At 39.6% G+C, this 24,318-nt stretch overlaps 2 protein-coding genes across 3 annotated transcripts in view; one reads left to right on the forward strand and one right to left on the reverse strand.

The window, feature by feature from the left end:
- necab1 (N-terminal EF-hand calcium binding protein 1) overlaps window positions 1-2,131 on the forward strand; it is a 41,669-nt gene extending 39,538 nt beyond the window's left edge. The window contains exons 11-13 of the mRNA XM_061741834.1: window positions 506-583; window positions 912-1,003; window positions 1,808-2,131. Of these exons, the coding sequence (XP_061597818.1) occupies window positions 506-583; window positions 912-1,003; window positions 1,808-1,836 (199 nt within the window). The 3' untranslated portion in view covers window positions 1,837-2,131. The remainder of the gene's footprint in view (window positions 1-505; window positions 584-911; window positions 1,004-1,807) is intronic.
- A 3,195-nt stretch (window positions 2,132-5,326) lies between these two features.
- Window positions 5,327-23,369, reverse strand: pip4p2 (phosphatidylinositol-4,5-bisphosphate 4-phosphatase 2). Of its 2 annotated transcripts, XM_061742461.1 has the most exons (8): window positions 23,175-23,369; window positions 15,046-15,194; window positions 13,718-13,824; window positions 12,748-12,871; window positions 12,292-12,366; window positions 11,708-11,760; window positions 7,458-7,548; window positions 5,327-6,689 (listed from the first exon to the last, which is right to left on the reverse strand). In XM_061742461.1, the coding sequence occupies exons 1-8, from the start codon at window positions 23,278-23,280 to the stop codon at window positions 6,546-6,548; spliced, it is 849 nt and encodes a 282-aa protein (XP_061598445.1). In that variant the 5' UTR covers window positions 23,281-23,369; the 3' UTR covers window positions 5,327-6,545. The 2 variants fall into 2 exon arrangements, with proteins under 2 accessions (XP_061598445.1, XP_061598447.1); XM_061742463.1 differs by lacking the exon at window positions 12,292-12,366.
- Between the last annotated feature and the right edge of the window lie 949 nt (window positions 23,370-24,318).

Raw genomic sequence — 24,318 nt, forward strand, 5'->3', positions numbered from 1 at the left:
GTGTAAAAATACTTGTGGCCAAAAGACTGGAAGAGCATTGTGTAAAAGTAGTCAATAACGGATATTATCCTGTCTGTAGGTCTCAGCAGTTGAGAGCAGAGCTTTTCATAGGAGACACATTAAACACACATTGCATTACCATGTTCTTTTTCTCTAACTTCAGATTTAAAAGTTGTTTAGTCAGCTGTGTCATCCTCACTCTTCTGTGCTTAAATTTTTCTTCACACCAAATTAGTCCCACATTAACTGACTTTAGACTAAATACAGCAGCCTCAAGGGTGGCTTGACTTTTGCTTGCTTTGTCCTAATTGAGTTAAAATGGAAATGTTGCCTTTGACCAAAAAATACAATTAATATGATTTAATTTCCACTTATTTCAAAAATAATAAAATAAAATAAATAGCAGCTGCATGAACCCAGTATAAGGATGGAAAACTGTGGGGAATATAATCTAGCACACTAATTGTTGAATGCATGACTTGATCTTTTGTTTTGCGGTCGGCAGCATCGCAGTTCAGAGGCTGGCACATGAATCACGCTTCATCCTCTATGAATTCTGGGAGCACAACAACGTGTGGAAGAAGTAAGCATCTGTTTTTTTTCTCTACATTCACCATGGTTTGATTTTATGAAATTTGAATATTTTGTCTATGTTCATCTTGAATTCTTGTAGTGAAAGTCACATTAATGAGGTTGGGAACAAAAATAAAGGCACCGCTGCAGCTGCATGTGGGAACAAATGCCAGAAGAATTAAAATCAACCTCTGTTTTATTGTGATATCTACATTTTCCATTGTGGAATAATAAAGGTGTTACAAATTCCTGAGTGAGACAGGAACGGAAAACAGCTAGAAAGAGTTGACAAAGAAATCTCAGGGAGCAACAAGTGAATGGTTTCTTTTGATTTCCAGTCACCTACAGACAAACTACAGTAAAACCTTCCAGAGGGGGAATGTGGATTTTCTGGAAACTCCCGAGACCATCACTACAATGCTTGTTCCCGGTGAGATAGCTCTGATTCTGCCCTCACGTCACGGTTAGCTTCAGAGCGGTTTGAATTTGTTCAATTTATGCACTGAAACAGCTGGTTAAAGAAAACAAAAACACATAAAGAAGCCTCTACAATATGGAGTTGGTTTTTTTTTCTCAACAGCTCATGATTGAAATACAGGTTATTAATGAGCCCATTTCTTTGGTCCACTGAGCCACCAGGGTTTCCTTCACGTCAATTTAGTGATGTTTTATTTTATTTTCCTTTAGTCACAACTTTGTTTTCTTTTATTTCAGGTTTGCCCAGTTGTCCTTTTAATTACATCGAGTTGTTGCTCTGTCCTCTTACATCCATCAACCAGTCCTTAACAACTGGATAGCAGTAGTGAAAAGGGAGTTAAGGGTCACATGTCTCCATTTGGAGGAAAGCTGAAAGCCTGTTACTTCTACAGCAATTAGATGAATTCTGGTCAGCTCAAATGCATCAGGATTTAAAGAAGAAAAGTGTTTTACTTTATGTTTTAATCACAATCATTTGATCTGCAGGATTCATTTTGTATTTCCACATTTTTCAGCTTAGTTTTTGTCAAATTAATAATAACAGCGTAATGTGTCATCTTGCTGATCATCTGAGGTTGTTTTTAACCAGTTTAAAACCTGGTTAAGACCACATTGCATACGTCTAGCTCGTGTTGTGGCATCAGTGTGTTTCTCAATAACACCTCACCTTCGTTACAACCTCCCAAGGCTGAATGGAGCACAACACTCTGGCCTTGAAGAGCCTAATAATTTTATTTCTTCTGCATCTCTTCTGCAGCTTCTTGGTGGGTCCTCAACAACAACTGAAAGTGGAAGAGAACCCTTCACTGATTAGCACCATCGTGTGTGAAGAGCAAACAGTCACCTGTCAACAAGTCAGGAGGTCCACAGCAACACCTCACACATGCCTGTACACACTGAACCAACACAACTTCATGGTATTTAGTATTTACGACCTCCACGTTCCTTCATAGTTTGGTGGTAGCTGAAACCATAGACATGTATCCGTATCCGCCCCATGTAGCTGCTGCGATACGTCAACGACGCCGCCATATTGGATGTAGCAAGACTGCGCTGTAAACTAATACAAGTTAATGGACTTATTTTCATAAAGCGCCTTTCTACAACGAAATTTACGTTTTACGTCTCATTTATTCATTCACACACGCACTAATATACTTGGGAAACAGTTAGGCACCAAATATAATATATTTAATTTTCTCAGATGGCAAAAATAAGAACTTTTTTGATCCCACATAGGAGTAATCATGTTATATCAGCTATAGAGAACAAGGTACTGTAGTGCCGAAAAACAATATATACCCCCCCCCCTCACAAAAATAAGAAAAATAGAGAAACATATTTTCTCATTAACATATTTTACATTTTTCAAGTAACAAAATAACATATTTGATCATTTTTCAGATTTTTCAGTTATTTTATTGTCTGAAGAATGGTTCAAATGTTATTTTATTGTCTGAAAAATGGTTCAAATATGTTATTTTGTTGATGAGAAAATACGTTTCTCTATTTTTCTTATTTTTGTGAGGAGGGATATATATTGTTTTTCGGCACTACCTTGTTCTCTATAGCTGATATAACATGAATTACTCCTATGTGGGATCAATAAAGTTCTTATTTTTGCCATCTCAGAAAATTAAATATATTATATTTGGTGCCTAACTGTTTCCCAAGTATATTAGTGCGTGTGTGAATGAATAAATGAGACGTAAAAAGTAGATTTCTTTGTAGAAAGGCGCTTTATGAAAATAAGTCAATTTACTTGTAGGATTAGTTTACAGCGCAGTCTTGCCACATCCAACATGGCGGCGACGTTGACGTATCGCAGCAGCGGGCAAAACCACTCGATGCAGCGTCTACGTATATATGTCTATGTCTGAAACGGCCCGCGTCTGTGTTTGTTTTCGCTTATACTCCTAAAACTAATTACCTCATCATGTAGCTATCTGTCTGATGATCTGACATCATCACTGTGTTTGCCAGTTGCTGTCTAACCATCTGCAGTACAGAGTTGTTCATGAGAGCTGAAGTGTGTGTGTAAATGTGTGTGTACTTGTAAAGTAATCTTTATGAGGACTAGAGTTAAAAGGTGCACTAGCAGGCCCAAGCATGATTACCTCCCAAAGTCTGGTTTATTTGGCTGGCGTGAGGCTAGCTCAGCGCTCACCGATCCCTGGTCTCGGGCACAGTTGGAAGAGGTGTGCTTGAACACCATGTAGATGCAGCGTTTCCTGCCAATCACTTGGCAAAAACATAGTGGCGTAATCCGGAAATCAAAAGCTTCAGAAAAACTAAAACAAAAAAAATGAAGGTCAGTAATGTTGCCATCATATTTTCTCTGCTGGTCTCCACAAATAAGTGTGTTATATAATGACGTGCTAACGTATATACAAGCAACTGAGACTTTAGTAAAAGGAGGGAAGGTCATTCCTGGGCAAGACACGGTACACCTTGGTTAGTCTAAGTGCTCCCCGAGACACCGGAAGTGACTTTGGCCTCACTTAATGGTTTTGGGGCTGGACATAGAATTTACATTAGTATTAGAGTAAATATGTATTTAATTGTGATTATTATTGTTTTTGTAAAAAGCTGGAGTGTTTAATAAGTTCATTAATGTCCTCACAAAGATCCAAATGTGTGTAAATAAGACAAAAGCACTCAGAAATATTTAAGTGTACCAACCGTAGCAGCTCCAGGAGCTCATTAAACCATCACTCAACAGTTTCTGTATTTATTGTCAATTAGAGAAAAAAAGTCTTAAATAAAGATGATGTTGTGTACGGCTTTGTCTCACTCTTTATGATATTCAACATTGCTGTTATTTAGCATATACAGCTATTTCTGTAAAATTGCTTCACATTTGCTTTTGCCACTGTTGTCTTTAAGACGTTCAGACAAAACAAAATTAAGCAATGTGCTCATTTTTAAAGGCTTAAAGTTGAACTTAATGGAAGCTGCAGCTGCTGCCTTTATAAATTGTATAAATAAAGCTGTTTCTGAGCCTTGGGTTTGCAACCATCAGGGTTAAAAGTGAAATAACCTTCACATTCTGGGTGTGGGGGGTGTTATTGTACCAAGAAAAATGTTGATCACTAACCAACTTTTCTGAAACATAAGATGAGCGGTTAAATTTAAAATTAACTTGATAGACTTCAGCTGACCCTGTGACCCCTGTAGAGAATTAAGCGAGTGTAGATGGATGAATGGACAAATGAAGTGTCAACACTTCATAATTTCACTGTTCAGGCATTTTTAGATTAGACCCCGGTATTATCCCTGGATGTAGAATGCGTGTTTAAAATGTGCTGTTCAGTGTAAATGCAAGATGTGTTATTGCCTCCCCAGTGCCTGAAGCCACAAAGAGGGGAGGGAAGACGACCTGGGAGGCAGAGTGGTACACAAAGTGGTACTGTGTAACATGACGGCCGGCTGTCTGTTTGGCCGGCCTTGCTGCCCTCACCAAACCTCAGAAGAGCTGGAACGGGTGGAGGGTCCATGCTGAATCATGTTGCACAAATATGACCAGCAGTCTCCCTCCGTCACTCCTGCTGCTGTTTGTTGACCGCAAATAAATTTCTTCTGAGGCCAATTTATGGCATCTATGGCTCTAAGGATGAGGAGCTTGTGGGGATCATCAACAAATGCCACCCACGACCCGCCACCCACGTCAGTTCTGTTTACATTAGCCCTGACCTGCATAAGTTATTGGCCGGGACAGCTCGACACGCCACACTGTGTCAGTTCATGTAATAAGGACAGGTGACACGTTAGATTCAGGTGTTAAATGCGGGTATCCGCCAATGTAAAGGGGGCTTTCATAACTTTACTAGCTATATGTATGTTTACATCTCTCAAATTGCACCACCTAGTGGATCTTCAGCAGCACTGCAGCTGGAAGCAGCAGCTGCTGATTCTAGCTTTAAAAACGGCAGGAAAAGCTGACCGCTTATCACAATAAATGCAACAACACACCAGTAAGGGGCTGTGCAGAATAAAACAATGCATTGAAAAATAAATTAGCTTCACACTATATTAAAATGTCACACCTGTAACAATTTTATAATCCCTAAATTATAATACTAGTTCAAAAAGACTTCTTAACGCCTACTCCGTATTAACAAATATAACATTTACATGGAAATATTCTAACTGGATCACACCATAAAACAGACTCAGGTTTGAATCTTACAAATGTGATTTCAGTTAACAAAATAAATGGACCAACACCAGCAGATTTTACATTTTATTGATAAATTATCATTTTTAAAAAGACATCCGAACCATTGTTTTCCCTGTCCACTTCACACTACCTACTTTAATATTATTTTCTGCATCATCATCATTGTCGTCATCACATTCAGAACTAAGTTAGAAGTTTGAACTGTGCCCACTGGTCAAGACAAAGAGACAGAGAGTTGAGTCTGCATATAGAAATGCTAGCTAGCGTAGAGAGTTCACTGGAGGTTGGAGAGCAGCGACGTAAGCGGAGGGACGAAGGTTTACATTCCAACTCACAGGCAGGAGGAGCAAAGACGGGAGGAACATCACAGCCTTCAGCTACCTCGGAAACAGAAGTGGAACACCACCCCAGCAACATGAACAAGTCAACATGCAAAGGTGAGTCACCATGTTTCTGGTATTATTATGGGACTCCTGGTGAGAATCACAGGGACGGAAGCTAAGAAAAATCACCCCAAAGGGTTATTGCTGTTGTGACTTAAAAGTTTCACACACACAAAAAAGAGACACATTTTAATAAAAAAAAGATTTTCTGATTGATCTGATAATTTTCTTGAATAACACTGGGCAGCAAAGTTGGCACGCATGGGAATACTGTATAAGGACAATTACCTTTAAAAGTTGATCATTTTGAGCACTGAAATCATATACTAAGTCTATGTCAAAGTACACAGGCAAAGAAATGGCTACAACATGAATATGCATCGTCTTATATCTTGAGTTAACTAGCAGCAAAGCAACACAATTGCATAAAACCATAGTGCAATGGACAAACTGTTCTCAGAAGGTTGTCTCATTTTGGTCTGTAGTGAAATATCGAGCGAGTGCTTTCATGTAGTAGATAATAACTTTGAAAAAACAAGTGGTCCAAAAATAACTAAATCCAGCCAGTTTGCTTTTCTTTTTCAATTTGCATGTGAGCCAACAAATTTTTGCTAATTACCAATTTTAAAAAAAACTAAAGATTAAAAATACCACAGTTTTTCCATCTAAATTTTGATGGATGTCAGCAAAACATGAAGAGGATTTTCGTCTTTGTGGACCAGCTCCAGACTGACTGACAGACAGCGGGTTTCCAGATATACAACAGGAGACACAGCCAGAATAAACTTCTTCAAACAACACCCGACACCCCTGTCCAGACGCGCTGCACTCGGCTGAACGTGACCAGTTTAAAATCTGAAGAAGATGGTGGGGGGAAAAAAAATCTAAAAGTGGAGTTTGTACTTCCAGGACCTCGCTGAAACACTCTCGCTCTAGGCAAAGCTGTTCTCTGGGTAGCTGACTTTGATGGCTCCCCAGTAGCAGGCTCTTATCAGACAGATGAGGCCCAGCAGGTAAGCGAATGCCCAGGACACATAGGTGGCATTGTAGCGACTGGCAAAGTCCCGAGTACCAACCTTATGAGGCCGGAGAGGAGAAGAAAATAGATGAAAAACATGGTTTACACCAAATAAAACACTTAGTGAGGTGCTATTCATCACTATTTTAATACAATGTCCTTACATAGTCATACAATTTAAGGAATTTTGTGTTTCCAAATTGTAAACACGAACATGATCAGATGGAAACTTGATACTCTGCATTGCTGCTATAATTTACAATCAACATCTGACCAATCACAGTTTGGAGCAGAGCACTGCAGCAGGTGAAGAGATGGTGAGTATAAGACGCTTTGAACTGGGTGCAAGTAAGAGAGAAAGAAAAGAAAGGGATGTTCAAACTCCAGTCTTCATTTTTACATGCTCCTGGAGATTCAGTTATTTTATATATTTTTATTTTTTTTTAGCCTTTTATAACCACCCGGTGGCTGTATTACCTTAACAGTCTGGGATCGATTTAAAAAAAACAACAACAATAAAAAAACTGTTATTTAAATTTCTTTAAACTAGTTATACACATTTTGAGAAGTGCTAAACCCAGTATGGGATCGTTTTCTGGTACAAGGAGGTCAGAAAACAGAAGGAAATGCCAGAAAATACTGTAAACGTGTTCAAGCATTTAGTCGGAGAACCAAGTCATATATTAGAATTAATTCATCTTTTGAACAATAAGATCTTAAAAATGCATCTGTACAGGAAAAAAAAACTTGACAGACTTTGTTTTGGAAAGCTGAAACTCCTTGGATACCATCTAAAAAAAATAAATAAACACAAATGAAAACTTACTGTTAAACCCACACCGATGAAGATGCAAATCATCCCTATAGTTATGTAAGCACAGCAGCGCCTCCTGGGCAGCGCGCTGCCAACAGAGGATCTGCAACAAGACATGTAAAAGACACGCAAATGTTAGAAAAAGCTTAACACTGTTTCAAGACATGATGTTTTATGCTGCTATGGTCAGAATAACCTAAATGTGTACTTGTCATTTTAGCACATCATGTTCATGATGATATTCTCCTCACCATTCTGACAATCCTCCAAGTTAAAGAAATAAATGTTTCACTTCCATTTTTCAAGGTTACACATGAGAGCGCTTGCTGATGGTCACATGAACGCTGCTTGACACGTGTTCATCCAGATTCCATGCACGCGCACATACTGTACAGGCCGTATACCTTCAAGCAACAGGCCAGCTTTTCTTTTCTTTTTTTTTTTTTTTTGGCTCATAGTAACTTTTCCTCCCTCCCCGTCTCAGCGTCCACATGCCTCTCATGTGACTGGACTCAAGCATTCTTCAGGAATCACTGGTATTCAGATGGCTTGGGGGGCCTAATCACCTGACATTTTGCTTTTTCTTAATTCCTTTTCTCCCAGCTTTCAGTCCTCTCCATTCACACTTTACTCTCGTAACCTCACTATTCCTTTCACTAGAGATTACACTGCTCCAGATTTACCATTTAGAAACAAAATAGGAGCTACTGGGGATTTCTTCCTCATATTTCAAGGTGGAAAAAGAAAAAGAAGTCAAACATTATTTTCTAAGATGGCGGCAAATACCAGTGTAATTGGCGACTTTACACTGGTAAGTTCCTTATAAGCATTAAGGTAAAATGTCTGCATATGACAACTATTTACCTCACCGTTCCCTTTGACTCTGGCTTTAGGGAAGTGCAGACGGTGAGGAAAACAGTTTCACAAAAGGACAAGCAGGACAGGACAAATAAAGAGGTGAAGATTAGTTAATAAACATGAAAACTAGCCCACGTCAGAGATACGCAGCAAAGGGCCACATGTCGACTCGAACCCGGGTGCACGAGGACTGTAGCATCTGCACACGGGACGCCTGCTCAACCAGAGCTGAATCTGGATGACAATAACTCACCGGGAAAAATCAACCATAATAACATAACTATTTGCACTATTTTCAATAAACGTAGGGTTTCAATTGTGCATAAATCAATGCATTCCCCATCAAGCTAAGGTTTACACAGACACCCAACATCTTGGTAGGAATGCTTTAAACCAGCTCCAGACGGTTTATACAGTTGTGTGAAAAAGTGTTTGCCCCCTTCCTGATTTATTTTTTTGCATGTTTGTCGCACTTAAATGTTTCAAATCATCAAACAAATATAAATATTAGACAATGATAACACAAGTAAACACAAAATGAAGTTTTTAAATGAATGTTTTTATTATTAAGGGGAAAAAAAATCCAAACCTACCCTACCTACACTGTGTGAAAAAGTGATTGCCCCCTAAACCTAATAACTGCTTGGGCCCTTAGCAGCAACAACTGCAATCAAGTGTTTGATAACTGGCAATGAGTCTTTTACAGCGCTGTGGAGGAATTTTGGCCCACTCATCTCTGCAGAATTGTTGTAATTCAGCCACATTAGAGGGTTTTGAGCATGAACTGCCTTTTTAAGCTCATGCCACAGCATCTCAAACGGATTCAGGTCAGGACTTTGACTAGGCCACTCCAAAGTCCAAAGTGGTTTTGGTCTTGGAACTCTGCCATGCAGGCCATTTTTGCCCCGTCTCTTTCTTATGGTGGAGTCATGAACAATGGGCTTAATTGGGGCAAGTGAGGCCTGCAGTTCTTTGGATGTTGTTCTGGGTTTTTTTTGTGACCTCTTGGATGAGTCGTCGCTGCTCTTGGGGTCATTTTGGTTGGCCGGCCTCCTGGGAAGGTTCATCACTGTTCCATGTTTTGGCCATTTGTGGATAATGACTCTCACTGTGGTTCGCTGGAGTCCCAAAGCTTTAGAAATGGCTTTGTAACCTTTTCCAGACTGATAGATCTCAATTACTTTATTTCTCATTTGTTGCTTTCTGAATGTCTTTGGATGGCAGCATGATGTCTAGCTTTTGAGGATCTTTTTATCTACTTCACTTTGTCAGACAGGTCCTATTCAAGTGATTTCTTGATTGAGAACCAGTGTGTCAGTAATCAGGCCTGGGTGTGGCTGGAGAAATTGAACTCAGCTTTCCAAAGATGTGATAAACCACAGTTAATTTATGTTTTAACAGGGGGGGGCGGCAACCACTTTTTCACACAGGGCTATGTAAGTTTGGATTTTTTTTCCCCTTTAATAATAAAAACCCAAACTGTATTTTGTGTTTACTTGTGTTATCTTTGTCTAATATTTAAATTAGTTTGACGATCTGAAACATTTAAGTATTACAAACATGCAAAAAAATAAGAAATCAGGAAGGGGGCAAACACTTTTTCCACACAACTGTATCTTCACTTTCAGACCCACGCCAGCGTCCTCCTGCCGCTCCTCAACCCCGTGACCAGTCGAACCCATTAACATTACACGTGAGGTCAGCCCTTAATTCCTGTCACACGTCTGGATTAGCCTCTCCTCCCCTGAAAAACTGCAAATCCAGACCTCTAAAGCTCAGCATCTGACTACAGTGAGTTTAACCATTCAGTAATCATTTGATGGCTGCCCCAAAGAAATGAACGGAGCATTCACCCAAGGAAGAAAGAGATGTCCCAAAATACACCCCTGCAGAATCACAAATGGAGAATTACACTGTCGGTGAGGGATGTCTGCCATCCTAAATGTTCAGCAGGCTTTCACAAGTACGTTTCTGTTATGAACAGAGCTGGGTAGAGTAGCCAAAAATTGTACTCAAGTAAAAGTACTGTTACTTCAGCATAATATGACTCAAGTAGAAGTAAAAAGTAGTCATCCAAATAATTACTTGAGTAAAAGTAAAAAAGTACTTGGTGAAAAAACTACTCAAGTACTGAGTAACTGTTGAGTAATGTCTGATTTATTTTTTAACACAACTATTCAAACAGACAAAAGTACAAAATAATCATCTTCAGGCAAATTAAATCAATAAAATAATAAAATAAATTAAAATTAATAAAAAATAGCTTAAATTAAAATAATCTTAAAGTAAATTAAAGTACTTTAATAAATAATAAAATAAATAAAATAATAACTTAAGAAATTAAGCACAAGTAGCACAAAATTTCAAGCCTTTGTACTTTTCTTTTTTAACCAGGCTCCGCAGGCAGAACTAGAACAAGCCCATGAAGTCATATAAATATAATGTGTGTGTTTGAGTCTGTGTAAATGTGACAAAACATGCAAAAACAAACATTTTTCCCAAAGAATCACCCAGTGATGTCATGAGATTGACGCGTACGCGGATAAAAGGGATAAAAGAAAAGTAACAGCTCAACGTATCCTAATGTAGCGGAGTAAGAGTAACAGTTTCTCCTTCACAAATCTACTCAAGTAAAAGTAAGAAGTATAGTGATTCAAAACTACTTACTGAAGTAAATGTAACGGAGTAAATGTAACTCGTTACTACCCAGCTCTGGTTATGAAAAATGTATTCAGTGGCATTGCAACAAATGCTCTGAGCCGTGGCCATCTTTCTTTCTAATACTGATACTGATTAAAACTTCCTACCTCCTGCCCAAACATTGTGGGTTATGATTTTCTGCAGTTGTTCTATAACAAGCGTTTTTATTCAGCGCGTATCAATGACACCTATTAGACTTTGTTATACTTTAAAGAATTATCAGCAGATGAGATATCCTTTCTCATTTTAGATATTTTACATTTACCTCTGAGAAACTGTGTTTTCTTATATATTTGCAGCATAATTTACTTAAACAAAGCAATCCAACTTTAACAATAGAAAAGGGCACCGATGTTGGTTTATGAGACTGAAAACACACATTTTTTGGATGTATTTCAGGAAATGGAAGGAGAAAGAGAGAGGGGAGACACAGGGCGGTGTTCATGCTCGGATCTGGGAGCTGAAGTGAAAATGATCACACTTCTACACACACACGCACACACACACACGCGCGCACACACACATGCGCACACACAGAGCTGGTGTAACACAGAGCTTACACAATTTGAAGTTTCTAAAAAGTCTTTTCAGAGTATTTGGTGGTAAAAACTTGTTATGATGAGTAGCAGCAAATATAGCAAGTGAGGTCAAATATGAACACCTAAAAAGGAACCTGCGTTGCGTAAAAAGTTAGGCGTACTTACATTTTTTTGCAGTGAGGACACTTTGCGAGTGTGTTAAATCGGAGCTCCATCCACTGTGAGGAAACATGAAAGAACCGTATTGATCATTTCCATCTTGAGAAAACGTGCGCAGACTCACACAGAAAAGTCACAACACACTACAAATCACAGAATTTGAACTTTGATTGAGATCTGTGTTGGTGGTTTGCAACAAGGAAATTTGTTTGTTATTACTACAAGAGCACCTGGAGTCATTCTCACAGTTTTGGGTGTTAGTTGTGCTTTTTATCCCGAGTTTAAAAAGCAGAATACTGAAACTACTGAACCCACATCAGATCCGCTTAATTTACAAGGTCCTGTTGACACAAGTTACATATACGACTCTGACACTTGGCTTCGGTGAGGGAAAGAAGATTTCAAGATTGGTTTTCAAAATGCAAGCGAACAGCAACAATAGAGGGGGAGTAAAGCACCGATTTCATAGTGCCGTGCTCAAAGCCAGATGTGCTCAAAGTCATATGATCACCGGTGTAAATAGGGCCGAGGATTGAACTGGAGCAGGTTAGGCTGTTAATATGTCCACCAGTATGACCGGCTTGCTCGACCTGTGGCTGTGCTGGGGGTGAGCCATCGCTGGGGAGACCAGACATTGGCTGGGAAGAGCTGGCGTCCTCACTGCCCTACAGATGCCGCAAGCAACAATGTGCAGACGTTCAGAGGACAACAGCACTGCTTTGGATTGATTTTTCTGCATTGTATGCATATATAAAAACCATGTCAGCTAAATGCAGAATTCTTATTTAGGTTTTTATTCCAGAGAGAAAAAGGTTTAAAAAAAACCAACAAAAACAACCTGTGACAGCATTAAAAACAATTGAACATACTTACTAAAGACCACAACAACAGTTCAGCTATTCAGGGTTTTTGTTCTTCTTTTTTTTTTAAACCACTAAATGCATCACAAAAACACATTAAAGATGTTTACATGCATGTTCTGACAGCAGCACAACAACGCTAGTCTGCCATGGGCTGGGGTTGGTCGCCTGCGTCAGCGTACGTACCAGGAAAGTGTTGCCGCAGTGACCGCAGACCACTCTCATCCCCTCGGGCTGGATGGGCAGGGCCGGCTGGGCCGGCTGCTCCTCCGGGATCACCATCACCGGGCTCAGGTTGATGATGCGTCTGCTGTCAGAGGGACGACCAGAAAGAAAAGCTTACGGTCCCAGCAAGGCCAGGATAGGATTATCGCAGTTCTCATTACCTCCTGCTAGTGATAGCAAGTTTGTCAACGTCTCAGATTTGTTTTTGAGAACTAGCATATGGGTCAATGACGTGACGCCTATATTTTCTGAAAAACAGATTTTTTTTTCAATTCAAAAAAGGTTTAAATGGATAAAAAATACCATATATATGAACTACCTGTCCCACATATGGACTCATTTGAATTTTACAAAAAATACTAGTTATTTGGGATTTTGTTGTTGTTTTAAGCGTCAAAATGTCATGTGGTGCGACCGTCCGACCATGACTCTTGTTTTGAAATCACTCTAAATGTATTTAAATCAATCTTCTGCAATATCTGGCATGATTTCTGAACTGTCTTGTAGTGTGTAAGAACACATTTGTATTTATATTTCCATCATAATATACAAACAAAGTTTGACTGATGTCCATTTTATGAAATATCATGTGGCGTGACCATTAAAAAAAACAACCATTTCTGTATAATACTGAAAAAAAAAAAGATGTCAAGATGTTAAGGAAATTAATGTATTTTAATATGAATCATGGTTGCACCACATGACCTTTTTTAAGGCTAGTGCCAATTCATCTTGACAAAAAACTCAATTTAAAATTTTTATATGAAGTTATGTGTACACAACATTCTTAATGTTTGAACTACTGCAATAGATATTCTTTTTTTTATTATTTTAAAATTGACCTGTTGAAAATCCTTATTCGTCATTGACCCATATATATTAGGCAAAAGTGAGCATGTTCATGTCCTATGAACATCCACCCATCACCTACCAGTTTGGTCGAGGACATCCTATCCTCCTGGATGTGTCTTTACAGATGAGCAGGCAGTTACAGGGACACCTCACATACTTCTTCCCTGTAGGGGGATTCTTGATGGGCTGGATGATAAACAGATAAACATCAGTTCCCTAAACCCTAGAGACACATTTTACAAGAACTAAATAGCAGATCAACCACAACTTCATAGACATCATGACAGAATTTGGCCCCGAGCGTGTTTTTCTGAGCTTGATCCAGAAACAGTCTGCAGTTAAAGCTGACTCATCCCGGTCCCTCGTCCGCCCGGGTGGGTGCTGGGGACCGGTGGCTGCAGGACATCATCCTGCCACGTGGATTCATGTTCCTGGTAAATTTCCTGCAAATCCAAGTAACTCACACTTCTCTGTTCGCGGGCAGAGTCTTGCTTCCTCATGAACTTTCATCAGTAGTTGTTGTTGACTGAAATGTAGCCAGAACTGTTCTTCTTTTCATTTTCAGTAAATAAGTGCTCGATTGAAAAGTTGTTAACATGCAACTAATGAAGCTCAATGCACGAGTGAATGATGAATATTTTATAGCAAACACGTTTAATTTCATTGGCTGAAAATGATGATCACAAACCTTGGAAAAATAAAATAAAACTGTCGATGCTAGGATTGTTGGAACCCACTTAAATCCACATTCACGGTCAAAGTTGCACCTTGTTCTGGAAGAAGACGCGTCTGTTTTACTGTCACCGTTTGTTCACCGTCGTATGTATAGAGACTTCTTTTAATTACAGTTTGTCAAATGTTGTTAGTCCGATTGTTGAGTTTATGCGCACACATGACACTCTCTGAAACCGCAGAGCTGTCAGGCATCACAGCTGTCAGGCTGAGACGAAGGCGACACATTCCTGACATCTCAATGGATGCAGACGAAGTTCATGGACAGAGCAGGTGGGCATTGTCAAGATGGACAACGGTCTATATGTTGCCAGTGAAATGGATGGATTCTCTTTTGTTAACACAGACATGTTCTCTAAATCCAAATTTATGCTGGACAAAAATACAGAAGTGAGTAAAAAAGCTACAGATGTCTCTCATGAAGGCTTTAAACAAGCCAAGTAGACCTCCTTTTCCTTTTCATTTCACTTACTATCCTGGAGATGTTTTCTCAGATGCCAATAAAAGCAAATGACAAGACTTCAGGATAGAAAGTGAAATGTCTGTAAGAGCAAAGGAAGAGGAAGTCCAGTCGTCTTGTTTCAAGCCTTTGAGGCACCATGACTGAGGAGAGGAGAAAGGTTTTTCTGTGATGTCAACATGATGAGCCACTTATATGAACTATCTTGCACTTACCGTAGCTTCATTGCAGACAGTGCACTTGACCACGTGCTGATGCATCTTGCCATCTAGGTTGATGAGCGACTGGCATACACGGCAGTTGATGACAGGCACACCGCTGGCATCGGGGCTGGCGATGGCTGTGTAAGGAGGAGGTAGTTCGGCTGGGAGAAGAGAAGGGGCGAAGCACAGAACATGCAGCCAGCTGTTGAGTTTGAGTGTGAGTTTATTCACAATACCAGAATAATAATTATAATAATACAATTGAATTAAACGGGTAGAGTGAATGGGTCCCCCAAGGAAGCTAGGAAAGCTTATAGGTGGGGGCCCATAGTTCATATAAGGGTGAGGGTACAGTCAATGGTATAAGCAGTTACCATCCGTAAAGAGATGGTGATGGATAAATGCATACAAAGTACACAAAAAAACACTTAACATACATACTTTAACATTACATACACATACAGTCACACATATACATCCCAGCAGTCCAGCCAGGAAACATCAGCATCACGAGCTGGTATCTGACCCTGTGCATCCAGGGAGAGAGTGTTTGGCCGGGCAACACCTCCCTTAAGCTCAACCTGGAGGCAAAGTCACTTAACTGCTTGTATAGTAGTCACTATAGTGGACAGCCGTTTTGGAGTACAACCTCCTTAGTGGACATCAGAGAGTCGTTCTTCATCCATTAATGATGCATTGTATTGATTCATACAAGAACACTTTACAAAAACTAATCGCACAGCAAATACAGCAATAAAGTAATACAGTCATTGTATTCACTGTAAGCTGACATCTCTGTTGCAGGTTTCTGTTCCTGAATTCAAAAAGAATTAAAAAAAAAAACAACCAAAAAAAAAACACACACATCCTGGATTCACTGATGAATCGATAAACAGCGGTTTCTGTAATAAAGTTTACAAAATGCAGTGTGTAAACCAACACCTGCAATGTCATATAACGATTATAAAACCCAGTCAGTTCTCACCGAGTGACCATGAAAGTATTGAGTCAAAATGAATGACTTATGATCTGAGTGTCATTTTAAGCAGTTTGCAGTGATTTACAAAGTATTTAACGGTCCTCCTCCCCTGCACGTTTTAAATCTCTCCTACTCTAACACACCTGAATCAGAACTTGATGACAGGTGTGTTGGAGCAGGAAAATATCTCAAATATGCAGGGCAGTGGCCCGTAGGGACCGGTAATACTGGCTGATACCGCTATACAGGTTTGACCACACCGCCTGGACAAACAAATAGCATCTGACGAAAAAGATATTCAAACTGACTAGTATAAAATTCACAATATTGTCAGTAATTAAAAATCATCATCCAGTGACTTAAGGATGTTAATATTTTCTCAGAAGACTGGCACCGTTTCATCATTTTTCATGGTTTGAATACACCATCCTCTACCTCTAGTACTACAGCGGTAATTAAGCATACTTGACATTATTTGGGATGAAAACGCCCTTAAATGTGTAATGTTTCATTCATTAAAACATTTTTTTGAAATCCAAAACTTTTATAAATATTTGTAATATGCCACTAATCATTCAAAAACAGGTTGATTGGAAGCTCTTATCGGCTGTCATCAGCTTTGTCTCGTCATGGCAACTGAACTGAACCAAAGCAAAGAAGTCGTCTGATATGAAGACGGACTGATTTCCCGCTTGTCTCGCTCTGGGTGAGATAAAGAGATAAGTGAACAGGTGAACGGGCTTGGCTCTGAGATTCATAGCCTCTCAATCAGCTGACACCACGGAGACAGATGGGACCCCCTCGCTACATTTGGACAAACCTGGGCAGAAATACGACCAGAGCATGCCAAAAGATGGACACTCCCCCTGTGTGCAGGGCAGCTGATCATGCACACGCACGGGCAACCACGCTTTGTTCATCCAACAAATGGCAACACTATGAGGTTAAATACAAGAAATATTGTTACCTCCTTCAACCTTAAAAACAAAACAAAAACCATTACAATAAACGGGGACTTGTGTCTCTATCAGTGTCAGGACAAGCTACTTCTGCCTCTCTCACATTTCTGCTTTGAGTTGTCCTAATGCACATCTGAAACTGAATACACCAGCTTTAGCGTTTCACTGCCGTCCTGAGACACACGTAAGACTAGAAGACGCAGGATTACAACCGCCGACAGAGACACAACCTACACCGTGACGCCCTGTCTTATGATCACAAGCGCTCTGATTGTTGCGCTTGCTTGATGTTGATGGGTTCCAAACTATTCCCTAAAGTTTCAGATTGTTTTTTTTTAACCCAGCATGTAGCATCATTTTTGAAAAGTAAAAAAAAAAAGAGAGCGAAAAGAAGCCTGTAATTTCCTGAAGCAAATGTTCAGGAAACTTTATTCAAATTGGAGTAAATACTGTCTTTGTTGAGGGACGTCTTCAACTGCAGATCTATACACATTCAAGTGTTATAGCCAACAGGACATGTCTTAGAGAATTGTCCAGCTCTTTGCATGACTCAGCAGCACTGAGAAAGCTGCATGCACTCATGCCAAGATGATATGATGATGGGGAATTTCAAGATCTAGTTTTGCTGTATAAAGGGACTGTTGTGTTGGGTGTGGAGGGAACAAATACATAACAAATGAAAGAATATATAAAAATGTATGTGAAAATAGTAGTAGTACTAGCATTAGGGGTAGTAGTAGTAGCGGTAGTAGCATTAGGGGTAGTATCAGTAGTAGTAGTAGCAGTAGTACTAGCATTAGGGGTAGTAGTAGTAGTAGTAGTAGTAGTAGTAGTAGTAGTAGTAGTAGTAGTAGCAGTAGTATCAGTAGTAGTAGTAGCAGTAGTAGTAGTAGTAGCAGTAGTAGTACTAGCATTAGGGGTAGTAGTAGTAGCAGTAGTAGCATTAGGGGTAGTAGCAGTAGTAGTAGTAGTAGTAGTAGTAGTAGCAGTAGTATCAGTAGTAGTAGTAGCAGTAGTACTAGCATTAGGGGTAGTAGCAGTAGTAGTAGTAGTAGTAGTACTACCGGTAGTAGTAGTAATAGTAGTAGCATTAGGGGTAGTAGCAGTAGTAGTAGTAGTAGTAGTACTACCGGTAGTAGTAGTAGTAGTAGTAGTAGCATTAGGGGTAGTAGTAGTAGCAGCAGTAGTAGTAGTAGTAGTAGTAGTAGTAGTAGTAGTAGTAGCAGTAGTACTAGCATTAGGGGTAGTAGTAGTAGCAGTAGTAGCATTAGGGGTAGTAGCAGTAGTAGTAGTAGTAGTAGTACAACCGGTAATAGTAGTAGTAGTAGTAGTAGCATTAGGGGTAGTAGTAGTAGTAGTAGTAGTATAGTAGCATTAGGGGTAGTAGTAGCAGTACTAGCATTAAGGGTAGTAGTAGTAGTAGTAGCAGTAGTAGTAGCATTAGGGGTAGTAGTAGTAGTAGTAGCAGTAGTAGTAGTAGTAGTAGTAGCAGTAGTAGTAGCAGTAGTAGCATTGGGGTAGCGGTAGTAGCAGTAGTAGTAGTAGTAATAGTAGTAGTAGTAGTAGCATTAGGGGTAGTAGTAGTAGTAGTAGCAGTAGTAACAGTAGTATCAGTAGTAGTTAAATTGTAAGAATACAATATGTTGATTAATCAGCTGCTGTGACCTTGCAAGATGACATAACTGGACTTTTAATGATGAACCTATTTTTCTACTGGTGTTACCAGATAAAAAAAAATTGTATTTAATTAAAATTAAAAAGAAAGAAATGATCAATTCAAACAATTTTCTCCAAGATTTTTTTCCTCAGCTTTTTATCTGTTGAAACTACAGTCACTTTTTTCTACTCGTAAATCTGGCACTTTTTAACATTTCAATGAACATTTGTGACGAAAGCAGCAGATTGAGCTTCCCAGAGACCAGTTCATGATCAGAAACCGACCTCAAGTGCAGATGAGTTGAAGACGTGGAGGACTCCGAGCAGGAAAAAATAAAAGAGGCTTTTGACTATTTTTTTTTTTCTCCTTGACTATCATGAGGAGTGTGAGATCCCCCAGGTAGGATGGATGAGGATGTACAGCTGAATGGAGACGGCAGGAATATCAGGTTTTTCAGGAGAATGTTCTGAACTCCAGCATCTCTCATTTGAATGTTACGGGTGGACAAATGACTTCAGAGAGACTGACAGAGGTGGAGCAGGAGTGCTCACACTGCTTGTTAAAAACAGATTGCGTAATCTTTGACATGTGACATGAGCAGCACTGATGTTTACATCTTCAAGTCTCTGTTCTGAATACTCACGATGTAACTACAGAAACCTGTTTGCTGTAGGCAGAGGTGTCAAGTAACGAAGTACAAATACTTTGTTACCTTACTTAAGTAGAAGTTTTTGGTTATCAATACTTCACTAGAGAAATTATTTTTCAGACGACTTTTTACTTTTACTTTTTACATTTTCACGCAATTACAGTATCTGTACTTTTTACTCCTTACATTTTAAAAACAGCCTTGTTACTCTATTTCATTTCGGCCTTTAAAAAAAAAAACTATCCAGTTAAATTGCTCCATCCGGATAGAGTGAATTTGGTTGTGGTTGTTTCAGATGTTCTTGTCCAGTTTTGTTCTTACATCCGTTCCCTCAGATTCCTGCAAATAAACTTGGATGTACATTCCAATAAAGGTTAGGATAAATGATAACATGCCTCTGAAGTTTGACTTTTTGCACCATTACAATACTTATAGGCAACTAGTCATCATATGTTAATTCTCAATAGTACACATATATGGTTCTTTAATATATTTATACTAAGATGCATTCATTTTCAATGGCTTTTGTCCTTAATGGCTTTTTTCCCCCTTACATTACTTTTACTTTTATACTTTAAGTAGTTTTAAAACTAGTACTTTTATACTTTTACTTGAGTAAAAAACTTGAGTTGATACTTCAACTTCTACAGGAGTATTTTTAAACTCTAGTATCTATACTTCTACCTGAGTAATGAATGTGAATACTTTTGACACCTCTGGCTGTAGGTATTCTGATATTATTACATATATTTAGATCACAAAACCATACTCATACTCTGATTCGGGCTTCTGTTTGAGGGCTTTTGGAAATATCCATGATGGGAGACTTTGACCAATCACAGGTCTCTTTATAGAGACGGTGCTCCATTTGGCTATTAGCCTGAAAGACAAGTTCCTTTTCCGGCTCTGACAACAAACATCTTAACCACAAAGCGAGCTCAGACAACCTCACCGATCTTCTACTGGAATGGTAAGATATCTGGAAATGGAAAATGAGTGGATGTTGTGTTGTGCAAGCAATAACTCACTTTTCATTACCAGGTCTGAAAACATTTCTAAACACAAACTGCAGTGTGATGGTATATTACGCTGGGTCTTTAATTCTTCCATCTTTTTCTAATTATACTGTCATGAATTTAAGATTTAACACCCATAGACCTGTAGGAGCCTGTTATTACGTTGTTGGGTTTTTTTGTTTTGTTTTTCTTATGAGCATTTCTGATCAATGGTCTGACCTCGGGGCAGACTTGCTGCCATTCCTGTGAACATTGGCAACATGTCTTGTTTTTTTTTCTCTTGTGATTAATCTTCCTGAACGTAGCTCAACGGACTTCAGATAATTTGGAGATGACCTCACAACCCTTCCCGGACCGATGGACAACATCAGCTGCTTCTCTAAGATCATTGCTAACATCTTTCCTCTTTGGCATTGTATTAATACACACCTTAATGCTCCAGACCAGCAAACTGCCAACGTTTGTGCTTCAAGAAAAGTACATTTATTAAGCAGCACCAAGCTGGAAATGTGCCATATGTGCTTTTTCTCAAACTGAGGTTGTATTTGAAGACCTGGTGTTGTTCTGGGTCTCTGGAAAGCGCCTAGAGACAACTTCTGTTGTAATAGACGCTATATAAATAAAATTGAATTAAATTGAAAAAATTGATCTTTTTTTTGTTTTTGTTCTCACTGGAATTGACAGGTAATACTTTTTCTTTTTCACAAGACTGTACGTAACTTTTGAGGCGCATGTACATGCCAGTACGTGTTACAAAGAAACCAAGGTTTGTCAGAGGGTTGGCACTAAACTGGATCAGCTGTCTAATCCAACCCAGCGGGAATCTATCAACCACTCATAATAAACTAAAATGAAAAGTCCCAAGAAGGTACAAGAGAAAAACATGGAATCCAAATAAACTAAATTTGCTGAGTCACTTGAATCTACCTCCATAAAGTCAACCCCATAGAAACCCAAGCAACAAACATGTTTTGGTCTTTTTTAATCTGTTCATTGCATTGATGTTTTGTGTGAGGATAAATAATTGAATTATAACATCTAGAGCACTACATTAAATTGTATTTAGGGTCAGAGTTCTGGATCATTTAGGGCAGAACCACAAAAACTGACTGGCTGCAGACTCTGGTATCGGGTGCCAGAGTGTTTGTTTGCAAAAGCGAAAGACTTGTTTATTATAGTATACAAGTTAAGGTGTCCTTTTGTAGGGCAACAATACACAGAATAAATACCACAGTTTTGGTCTTTTTTTTTATTACACCCATGGACACGTATCCACTTGTGCTCTGAACTAAATAAATCAAGCATTTAGTCAAATGTATTTCTAACCTGTCAGGTTTAAATGGGCCTGATAGCAGTTTTTGTTTCGGTTGACCTGTTCTGCTATTCCACTGCAGTCATGTGACATCTGCAGCACAATCAAAATCAAAAAGATAATCTGTTCAATCATCCAGATGTGACCGAGGATCCTGGTTTCCACCCTTCCCCAAAGCCACTGTGTTCAGTGGAGGAAAACGCAGCCGGCAACTAATCTTCTTTAACTCAACTCACAAATGCAGCTGATTAGTTGTCCACACAGTCGTTATATTTCAAGAGGACATTTCAGGTTACCAGACTTTGGCTCAAATTAATCCATTTTCCAAACTGGTTGATTGTGGACCAACAAACCCAAAGTGGAATTAGCTAATAATCCAGGCTGTGGAAAGTGAAATATGCTGACAATTATTCAGGCTTTATGTCGTCACTCTCGTACAAACAGGCCGTCACGTCATGGATTCTTAGTCTTAAAGTCTTTATGATTTAGCGATGGGGAAATATGAATTTTGCCAGATTAGTCTACGTTCTTCTGCATTATGTTAAAGAGTATTACCCGGTCAATGAATCCATTCATTAGCCACACAACAACCAGTGTTGTTTAAGGACGCATAACTGTATGGCCCCATCACTGAGGACACTCGGATGCTACAAGCGTTTCTCTTTGTCTCAAAAATTTAAAAAGAAAAAAAGAGGCGGAAGTAAAGCACCAAGCCAGACCTAAGGCCAACAAATCCAGAAAGAATGTGCACATGTGTGATTGCGTATTTCTCAAGTTTTAAAGGGGGTTGTATTCCTATGCAACACAAAATCTGAATATGATTAGACTGAATTCAGTCCTAGTTGGAGACTCTGGAGGACCGGGGTGCCGTTATTGTCTGGGTCATTCTACACGCCTCAGTAACCTGTATTCAGCTGCTTACAGGTCAAAATACAGACACTGAATCTGTAGCAATAGAAGTGTTAAACATGACCTGTATGAAAGATGCAAAACATGTTAGACATATCAAACTCCCTATAAAAGATTGAGACCAGTGTGTATTGTCATATATTCCTCATGCAAACAAACCAAGTGACAGTCACCATCACTATGGCATAAAATAAGATATTTTTTATTTATCTCCAAAGGTAGGTTTGGGACAAAAGGCAGCTCGCCTGTCTCCATCTGCATTGGCCCAACTCTTCCCCCGTCCACAGACGAAACTGACGCCCACATCTGCTGATCTACAGGGCTTTTTCACATCATTTTTGTTGTTGGCATCTAAAAACATCTCGGGGCCCTGTGAGTCGTGATGTCTGCATTTCTGCACTAAAAACCGGTTGCTGTTATTGTAGGCCCCCCCTTGCTCTAACCCACTGCTCCACTTCTCACAGTGCAAGCTCCATCTTTTTGTCAGCTACCGATGGATTTCCCACCGGTGCCCCCGCAGTCGCCTTGCCCTGCTGCTGCGGTTTTATTTGCGTCCTCGCACAAACTCGATACGCCCTTTTAAAAAAAAAATGATTCAGCATGCCGGCGGCAGCGACGGCGGGGGCTGCAACACATACGGCCGTGTGTGCGTGTGTTTACCTCGGGGACTTGAATCCTGCAGGTACGGGGGAGCGGTGGGGGTCACATTCTCGGAGTTGGGGCCCGACAGCAGCGGGGATCGCTCGTCCATGCCGTCGGAGGCCATGTCGTTCAACGTGACGGATGACGGAGGCTCCCGGCTGCAGCGAGTCTTCCCACAGTGCGGAGGGCCGGCCAGCTGCTGTTGTTGTTGGTGCCGAGTTGCTCCGGTGCAGCCAGCAGCCAGGGGGCGGGGCTGGGCTGCCAGGTGGGCGGGGCTAACTGCGAGCCACGCCCCCTCCAGCCTGATTTATGTTTCTGCGTTAAATCGACGCAGAGCCTACGGCGTAGGTATCGCGGCGACGCGAGCCGTACTCTGCGTTGATGTAACGTGGAACCATAAATCAGCCTTAAGACGCGCATGTGCACGGCCTCGGGGACGGGCGGCCAGACCTCTCTGGAGCTGCACCCCGGCAAACAAGGTGGCTTTTTTGGCAAGATGTTTATCGCTGGTTAAATATTGGGATCAACAACTGTTTGTTTAGCAAGTTTCAGGTCATAATTTATATGTATGGTCTGCCAAAGAAGGTATCCAAGATGGTGAACATAATTCTCATTTTGGGTAAATATCATCAAAATAAATGGAAAAACAGCAAAGCCTCCATAGTATGTTTTAAAAACGAAATAAAAAATGATATAACATCTATAAATGTACTATCAAAAGAAAATCAGTCTATAAATGTTTTATGTGAAACCATGTTAAAGTCTCTTGCTCTTTAAGTTACAATCTTGCTACGCTTAAACACTTTTGTTGAAATATCAACCCCTGTGATTTTTTTTTATTTTGTGATTTTTTTTTTTTTTTTTTTTTTTAATTTAATCTTAGAAGATTATCTTGGAAAAAATGTATAGGTATACATATTCGCTTGTGTGTTGTGAACTTGTTATATTTCAGTTGCAAACAAATGCTTCCTCAAAGGAATTTTGTACTTTTGCAATGTTAAATAAAGTTTATTATATAAAAAAAAAACCTGCAAACAAGGTGGAGAAATGTTTAAAAAAAAATCTACTGCTATGTCAGTGGATTGTTACATCTAGCCATGTCACACTATGACGTGAATTTTAAGCAACCAAAATAAACATTAAGTGTACACGCCTTAAATAC

The sequence above is a fragment of the Cololabis saira genome, chromosome 15 (genome assembly GCF_033807715.1).
Source record: "Cololabis saira isolate AMF1-May2022 chromosome 15, fColSai1.1, whole genome shotgun sequence".
Lineage (NCBI taxonomy): Eukaryota > Metazoa > Chordata > Actinopteri > Beloniformes > Belonidae > Cololabis > Cololabis saira.